Source organism: Neophocaena asiaeorientalis, unplaced genomic scaffold, assembly GCF_003031525.2.
Source record: "Neophocaena asiaeorientalis asiaeorientalis breed wild unplaced genomic scaffold, Neophocaena_asiaeorientalis_V1.1 scaffold469, whole genome shotgun sequence".
In the NCBI taxonomy this organism is placed as follows: Eukaryota; Metazoa; Chordata; class Mammalia; order Artiodactyla; family Phocoenidae; genus Neophocaena; species Neophocaena asiaeorientalis.
The window spans coordinates 1,757,791-1,766,483 of record NW_020172691.1 but is presented as its reverse complement, the minus strand read 5'-3'; the positions used below and the strand labels follow the sequence as shown (position 1 = coordinate 1,766,483).

The 8,693-nt window shown below is 56.2% G+C and overlaps 1 protein-coding gene across 1 annotated transcript in view; it reads left to right on the top strand.

Annotated features, from left to right (window-relative positions):
- The window catches only part of APC2 (APC regulator of Wnt signaling pathway 2), an 18,091-nt gene that overhangs the window by 2,367 nt on the left and 7,031 nt on the right, over positions 1-8,693 (top strand). The window contains exons 6-13 of the mRNA XM_024739998.1: positions 181-258; positions 460-558; positions 1,082-1,472; positions 1,985-2,080; positions 6,245-6,384; positions 6,765-6,842; positions 6,985-7,101; positions 7,419-7,633. Coding sequence (XP_024595766.1) covers positions 181-258; positions 460-558; positions 1,082-1,472; positions 1,985-2,080; positions 6,245-6,384; positions 6,765-6,842; positions 6,985-7,101; positions 7,419-7,633 — 1,214 coding nt within the window. The remainder of the gene's footprint in view (positions 1-180; positions 259-459; positions 559-1,081; positions 1,473-1,984; positions 2,081-6,244; positions 6,385-6,764; positions 6,843-6,984; positions 7,102-7,418; positions 7,634-8,693) is intronic.

The following is an 8,693-nucleotide window of genomic DNA, read 5'->3' as shown; positions in this document are numbered from 1 at the left end:
CAGGGCCATATCAAGGAGGAGGCGGGGTCAGAGCCCAGGGTGGGGTTTTGGCAATGGATGGGGCCAAACCAGGGACTGGGTGGAGTCAGCATGGGGCAGGATTTGGACTGGGGACGGGGCCATATTGGGCGGAGTCGGAGCCTGGTGGGATTTCCTCAGTGTGCCCTTTCTCCCACGCAGATCCGTGCTTCCCGCCTGGAGCAGATAGACAAGGAATTGCTGTCGGCACAGGACCGGGTGCAACAGACCGAGCCCCAGGTACCAGGAGGGGCGAAGTCAGAGCCCTAGTGCGTGGTGACAGCCCCAGGCAGCAGGGAGACCCCCAGGCCCTGCCCAGGGTTCAGGAATCCGTCTGCGGCCCCCGCCACATCGTCGTGGGGGTAGGGCAGGCATCAGCAGCCTGGGCGCTTTGTGGGGTGCCCCTGGGCGGAACCCGCAGGCCTGGCGTTCTCCCCACAGGCCTTGCTGGCAGTGAAGTCGATGCCGATGGATGAGGACCCAGAGGCCGAGGTCCCCACGCACCCTGAGGATGGTGCCCCTCAGCCGGGCAACAGCAAGGTGAGGGGAGTCTGGGGGGGGATGCTGAGAGGCGGGGTGGGGGCAGTGGCGGCCGGCTGGGTTGGGATACACAGTGAAGTGGGTCCTGCATCCCTGCTGCATTTGAAGGCCCCTCCCTCTCCAGGCCTCCCTAAAGCATCCCCAGGTGTGGGAGGGTCATCCTGAGTTGGAGTGAGTCGGGAGGTTGGGTTGTGGTGCGGAGCCTGGCGTGGGTGTGGATACCTGTTCTGTATATTTGAGGGGCACTCTGCACTTAGATGCAGGGGGCCACCCCTAGGAGTACTGGTGAGGCTGATGGGGTGGACATTTGGCTCTCATGGGCTGGGGGCATCTCTGCAGTGGTGTGTGTGTGTGTGTGTTGCTCCCCGGGAGGATGCAGGGTGAGGATAGTGCGTTGAGCAAGAGATTCTCCTGGGCTGAAGTCATAGGACTCTCATCCGTTTAGGGGGAGTGCAGGTGGGCCCGTCTGGGGCCAGGTGAGCCAGGCGGGGCTCCCCACCCTGACATCTCCTGCCCCTCGCAGGTGGAGGTGGTCTTCTGGCTGCTGTCCATGCTGGCGACGCGTGACCAGGAGGACACGGCACGGACGCTGCTCGCCATGTCCAGCTCACCTGAGAGCTGCGTGGCCATGCGCCGCTCGGGCTGCCTGCCGCTGCTGCTGCAGATCCTGCACGGCACCGAGGCGGGGGCTGGGGGTCGCAACGGGACCCCAGGGGCGCCGGGAGCCAAGGATGCGCGCATGCGCGCCAACGCAGCGCTGCACAACATCGTCTTCTCCCAGCCGGACCAGGGTCTGGCACGCAAGGAAATGCGCGTCCTGCACGTGCTCGAGCAGATCCGTGCCTACTGTGAGACCTGCTGGGACTGGCTGCAGGCCCGGGACGGTGGGCCCGAGGGCAGCGGCGCCGGCGGCGGTGAGTGAGTGAGCAGCTTCTGTGCGCAGGGCGGCAGCCTGGGCTCCCCGGGTGCCAGGGCAGCACCGCTGGCAGTAACAGCGGCCTCTGGCTTTTGCCGGGCACCTGCTCTGTGCCACGTGCCGGCTGAGGCCTCCTGGGAACCTGTGAAGACAGACTGGCAAAGGGATAGCCACAAGGTGGACGCTCAAGAAACGGTCGTTGATTGAATGGATAGATTGTAGTTAACCCTCGAAAGGGGGGGGGGGCAGAGTTTGAGATTCCTAGCTGTTGGGGCCGCCTGCAAAGTTAGTATCAGATGCTAAGCACCAGGCGGGGTGAGGCGGGCCCCTCCTTGTTCACTTCAGAGGGGCCGATGCTCTGGGGGTGACCCCGCGCGCCCCGCGGGCAGCACTTTGTAAAGCTCCAGGTCTTGGCAGGTCTGCAGGGTGGAGACTGCAGGGAGGGGCGGGGACCCACCAGGCGACATTTCCTGCAGGGGAAGGGCTCTGACCCGGTCCCCTTGCCCACAGCCCCGGTCCCCATCGAGCCACAGATCTGCCAGGCCACCTGCGCCGTGATGAAGCTGTCCTTCGACGAGGAATACCGCCGTGCCATGAACGAGCTGGGTGAGTGCCCCTCGCCGCCCCTGCGAGCTGGAGCTACCCCCGATCTGGACGGCCTCCGGGCCTCACCCAGTGCAGGGCAGATTCTCGGCACTAGTGGTCCTGGGGCTCAGAGAACAGGGGAGAGGCCGGGAAGGCAGGAGAAAAGGTGAATCGGAGCTACTGGGTGGTCAAGGCGGAGCGACCCCGTGAAGTTTTAGGTTTGGGAGTACTGCAGCATCTTTTCCGCATAAAAGTAATCAAAACATGGGGAAAGGAAACATCAAGGGCCAAACGAGGCACTACTTCTCACCCAGCAGATGGTCAAACCACTCAAAGGTTCTGTAAGGTCTCACGTGGTCCGGCCACATAGACTCGGGCGCTCGAAACCCAATGTGGGTGTGGGGGGGAGCGCCCAGGCGCAACCTTTCCGGGACGGGCATCTGGAGTGGCAGACATTTCACAAGAGGGCACAGGTCTGGAGTCCTTCCTCCGCCAGCCGGTCCAGGGACGGCTGGAGGTTACCAAGCTCCTTCCGAGAGGCCTGCACACTCAGTGCTATGTTGATAATTCCACGAAGATGCGATCTGCCTTTTTCACTCTCGTGCGCATGTGTGTTCAGAGGGGTTTTTCCAGGCACTCCTACTCTGAGGACAGCTGGGCTGTGCGTTCTGGGGTTAAAAGATTTCTCCGTTTTCATTTCTAGCGTGGTAAATATTTTTTGTTTATTGAAGTATAGTTGATTTACAATGTTGTGTTAGTTTCAGGTGTAAAGGGATGCAGTTACATGTACATTCTTTTTTCATATTCTTTTCCGTTGTGGTTTATCACAGGATATTGAATATGGTTCCCTGTGCTCTACAGTAGGACCTTGTTGTGTATCTATCCTATATATAATAGTTTACATTTGCTAACCCCAACCTCCCACTCCATCCCTCCCCCCAACCCCCTCCCCCCTGGCAACCATAAGTCTCTTCTCTGTGCCCATGAGTCTGTTTCTGTTTTGTAGATCAGTTCATTTGTGTCATATTTTAGATGCCACATAAAAGTGGTATCATATGGTATTTGTCTGACATACTTTACTTAGTGTGATAATCTCTGGGCTCATCCGTGTTGCTGCAAATGGCATTATTTCATTCTTTTTTTTAAGGCCGAGTAATATTCCATTGTATCTATATATACCACATTTTCTTTATCCGCTCATCAGTCAATGGACATTTAGGTTGCTTCCATGTCTTGGCTATTGTAAATGGTGCTGCTATGAACACAGGGGCGCATGTATCTTTTCAAATTTATAGTTTTGTCTGGGTATATGCTCAGGAGTGGGATTGCTGGATCATACAGTAACTCTATTTTTAGTTGTTTAAGGATCCTCCATACTGTTCTCCATAGTGGCTGCACCAACTTACATCCCCACCAACAGTGTAGGAGGGTTCCCTTTTCTCCACACCCTCTCCAGCATTTGTTATTTGTAGACGTTTTAACGATGGCCATTCTGACGGGTGTGAGGTGGTAGCTCATGGTGGTTTTTTGTGTGTGTGTGGTAAGCGGGCCTCTCACTGTGGTAGCCTCTCCCGTCGCGGAGCACAGGCTCCGGACGCGTAGGCTCAGCGGCCATGGCTCACGGGCCCAGCCGCTCCGTGACATGCGGGATCTTCCTGGACCGGGGCACGAACCCGTGTGCCCTGCATCGGCAGGCAGACTCCCAACCACTGCGCCACCAGGGAAGCCCTCATGGTAGTTTTGATTTGCCTTTCTCTAAGAATTAGTGACGTCGAGCATCTTTGCACGTGCCTCTTGGCCATCTGTATGTCTTCCTTGGAGAAATGTCTATTTAGGTCTTCTGCCCATTTTTCGATTGGGATGTTTGTTTTGTTGTTGGTGGCAGTATGATAAATATTGAGCTGTAACCCAAGTGAACTCTTTGGGGTCCTCAAAAAAATGTTCAGCGTGTACAGGGGTCCCGAGACGGAAATGCTGGCATGTCACTGGTGTCTGTCAGTCAGGCAAGGGATGCGTGATGAGCTGAGTGGCTCATCCAGTGAACGTGCCCCACGCACAGTTCAGTTCAACCTCTTTTTCCCTATTGTTATTTTTTTCCTTTGTGTGGGTTCCCGGGAGTGGAGTTTCCAGATTAAGAAGCAAAAAGGCTTTGGAAGCTCCCCACTCCGACTTATAATTACGTATTTAAACATTTTTAAATTTTAATTTTTTTTGGCCACGCTGCAGAGCTTATGGGATCTTAGTTCCCCAATCAGGGATTGAACCTGGGCCCTCAGCAGTGAAAGCACCGAGTCCTAACCACTGGACCGCCAGGGAGTTCCCTAAACATTTTTTTAAACTGTGGTAAATTATATGTAACATAAAATTTACTGTCTTAACCATTTTTAATCTTATCTTCCCAAACTGAAACCCTGTCCCCATTAACCACTCAGCCCCCCATCCCCCTCCCCAGCCCCTGGCAACCACGAACCATGCTGTGTGTCTGTGGTCCTGCCTGTTCTGGACGTTTCCCATCAATGGAATCACACCCTCTGTGTCTGGCTTCTCTCTCTGAGCATCGTGTTCTCCGGGTCCGTCCATGTGGTAGCGAGGGTCGGGGCTTCACCCCTTTTCGTGGCTGAGGGACGTCCCCGTGTGTGGAGGGACACGGTGTGTTCCTCCATCATCTGGTGATGGACACTCAGGCTGTTTCCACCTTCTGGCTGTTGTGACTCGTGCTGCTGTGTACACACACGTACAGGTTCGCTTTGGAAGTTGGTAGGTTTGTGTTGCTAAGCCCCTTCCCCAGGGTGGTCCCCACTGGCGTGCTCTTCAGCAAAACCGCCTCACGTGTCCTGGGTCCTGAGGACGATCCTGTTGCCGGAGGAGGGGGAAGGGCTGCGTGTGTTTGGGTTTTTTCCCTTCTGCTCCCGCTGACCATTTACTCTTTAAAAAAAATTATTTATTTGGCTGCACCAGGTCTTAGTTGCAGCATGCAAAATCTTTTTTTTTTAACTAAAAAGTTTTTTTGGCTGTGTTGGGTCTTCGTTGCTGCGCGTGGGCTTTCTCTAGTGCGGCGAGCGGGGGCTGCTGTTCGTTGTGGTGCACGGGCTGCTTCTCATTGCGGTGGCTTCTCGTTGCGGAGCACGGGCTCTAGGCGCACGGGCTTCAGTAGTTGTGGCACGCAGGCTCAGTGGTTGTGGCTCTCGGGCTCTAGAGTGCAGGCTCAGTAGTTGTAGCACATGGGCTTAGTTCCTCCGCGGCATGTGGGATCTTCCCGGACCAGGGCTCGAACCCATGTCCCCTGCATTGACAGGTGGATTCTTAACCACTGCGCCACCAGGTAAGTCCCCATGCAGAATCTTTTAGTTGGGGCATGCAGGCTTTTAGTTGCAGCATGTGGGATCTAGTTCCCTGACCAGGAATCGAACCCCGGGCACCCCTTGCTTTGGAAGCATGGAGTCTTAACCGCTGGACCACCAGGGGAAGTACCGACCATTTACTCTTTGTAAAGTGAGAACCCAGTTGTCCTAGTGAGTAAAGAACTGTGTGTGCAGGAACCTCCCTGGCGGTCCAGTGGTTAAGACTCCGTGCTTCCACTGCAGGGGCCGCGGGTCTGATCCCGGGTCGGGGAACTAAGATCCCATATGCTGCGTGGCATGGCCAAAGAATTAAAAAAGAAAAAAAAAGGAAAAAAAAGTCGCGTGTGTGGGCCATCAGCAGTGGCTCCTGAGCACACGCCGTCTGGTCCGTCCTGGGGACGCAGCGGGGCAGCCACCAGCCCTGCCCTCAGCGGCTTGCTGGCTAATGCTTTGGGAACTTCTCATCTGGGGAGTTGGGGGCTTCCCTGAGGAAGTCACTCTTGAGCAGAAGGGGACTCAGGAAACTGGGCGAACAGTGGGGAAGAGCATCCTGAGCAGAGGGAACAGCATGTGCAAAGGCCCGGCAGCCGGACGAAGTATGACTGGGGGCTGAGGGCAGAAAAGAGGCGGGCGTGAAGGCGCAGGGCACGCAGGGGGCTGGGCCAGCCAGGCTGCCTGGAGGAGGTGTCCTCAGAGTTGGGCTTCAAAGGTGGGCTTGAGGAGAGCAGATCGGAAGGAGGGGAGGGCGTATGGGTAGAGTGAGCTGCGCGGGCAGAGGCTGGGAGGTGGGCAGGCGGGGTGGTGAGGGGCGCCCCCCGCCCCCAGCCCTGCCGTGTCCGCACAGGTGGGCTGCAGGCCGTGGCGGAGTTACTGCAGGTCGACTATGAGATGCACAAGATGACCCGGGACCCTCTCAACCTGGCCCTGCGCCGATACGCCGGCATGACCCTCACCAACCTAACCTTCGGGGACGTCGCCAACAAGGTGCCTGGGTGGGCGGGCCGGTGGGCGGGCCAGCATCCCCCAGGCCAAGCCCTGCTGGCCTCCTCCCTGCCTCGAAGCAGCACTGAGAGGCGGGGACAGGCGGGGAGACTGAGGCCTGGGGTCCAGGCCACCATCCTCTCGGCCCCTTTGCTGCCGCCCCTGTGGAGTGGGGGCCTCTGGGCCTGGGCAGGGTGTCTGCACCTGCCGGAGCCTCAGTCTTCTCATCAGAGCAACAGGGCGAGTGCTCTCCCTCCGCTGTGGTGGTGAAGATGGGGTGGGGGGTGGGGTTCGAGCTCCAGCACATAGTAGGTGCTCAGTCAACGCGGCAGGTGCCCCCGCCCCACCCCCCGCCATGGCATGACTCCCGTGTCACCCCACAGGCCGCACTGTGCGCCCGCCGGGGCTGCATGGAGGCCATCGTGGCCCAGCTGGCGTCTGAGAGCGAGGAGCTGCACCAGGTACCCGGGGGGCTGCGGTGCTGCCGGGGGCTGGGGGCAACCCTGGGCTCTGCCACCTGCCGCCGTGGGGCTTGCGGGTGGGCCCTGTGAGCCACCCTGAAGCCTGGCCCGGGCCCAGACAGCCTGCCCTGCACTCGCCCAGGTGGTGTCCAGCATTCTGCGCAACCTGTCCTGGAGGGCGGACATCAACAGCAAGAAGGTGCTGAGGGAGGTGGGCAGCATGACGGCCCTGATGCAGTGCGTCCTGCGAGCCTCCAAGGTGGGCACTGGGCGGGGTGGCGGGGGCCACGGCTGCGGGCTGCCAGCCACGTGGCTGGGAGGCACCGGCAGCAGGTGGTGAGTTCGCCACCTTGGGGGGAAGTCAAGCCAGATGGACAGCCCGCCGCCTGGCAGCGGGTCCAGGCCGGGGGCTTCCAACCCAAAAGATCTTGCTGTGGCCGGTTGTGTTACTTTTCTTTTTTTTTGCGGTACGCGGGCCTCTCACTGTTGTGGCCTCTCCTGTTGCGGAGCACGGGCTCCGGACGCGCAGGCTCTGGACCCGCCGCTGACCCCCTCCTGCTCCTGCCCTGTGCCCAGGAGTCCACCCTGAAGAGCGTGCTCAGCGCCCTGTGGAACCTCTCAGCGCACAGCACGGAGAACAAGGCCGCCATCTGCCAGGTGGACGGCGCCCTGGGCTTCCTGGTCAGCACACTGACCTACAAGTGCCAAAGCAACTCGCTGGCCATCATCGAGAGTGGAGGCGGCATCCTGCGCAACGTGTCCAGCCTCATCGCCACCCGTGAGGACTACAGGTCAGCAGGGGGCACGGGGGAGGGTGCTGGGCAGGTGGAGCCCAGGAGCAGCTGGCGTGGGGCTGGCGGCTCCCCCTTGGCGCTGAACCACGGAGAGCCTCACCCCGTCCACCTGCGAATGGGTCGGCACGATGCATCCCCGGTCGCTGACTGTTTTTAGTATAAATACGTCCCCAATACTGCCTGGGATATACTCATACCACATTTTAAATTAACTTAGTAAAAATATACGTAGCATTCTAAGTCATATTAATAATGCTTGTTCTTTTTCAAACTATTATGCGCTAAGTAGTAAACAAAGATTCTTCTTCATTAACATACATATTAACTTCTTACTAGGTAACGTTAACAGTAAGTAATACTTCTAACGTATGAAAATACGTAACCATTAAAAAGTATAAATACCTCCCGAATAACGCATGGGATATACTTTTGCTAAAGATTTTACCAATTAAAATAAAACCTTATTTATTAATAATGCTAATAACAAACAATATTTAGATTTCAGTTTACTTTAAAAGTACTATCTTTAGTATAAATACATCCCAAACACTGCACGGGATATACTTGTACTAAATTGTAAATTAACATAGTAAACATATACATAATTTTCTAAATAATAATAATTACTTGTTCTTTACTAAAATGTTATTCACTAAGCAACATTAATAAATAAAACAATGCTTATTCTTCATTAGCATAACTATTTATTACCTATACTAGGTAACATTAATAATAAGTAATACTTCTAATGTATGAAAATACATAGCTATTAAAAAGTATAAGAATATCGCAAATATTGCGTGGGATATACTGAATTTTAAATTAAATTATTAAAAATAAAAATGCAGGGCTTCCCTGGTGGCGCAGTGATTGATTGAGAGTCTGCCTGCCGATGCAGGGGGATGCGGGTTCGTCCCCCGTTCCGGGAAGATCCCACATGCCACGGAGTGGTTGGGCCCGTGAGCCATGGCTGCTGAGCCTGTGTGTTCAGAGTCTGTGCGCTGCAACGGGAGAGGCCACAACAGTGAGAGGCCGGCAAACCGCAAAAAAAAAAAAA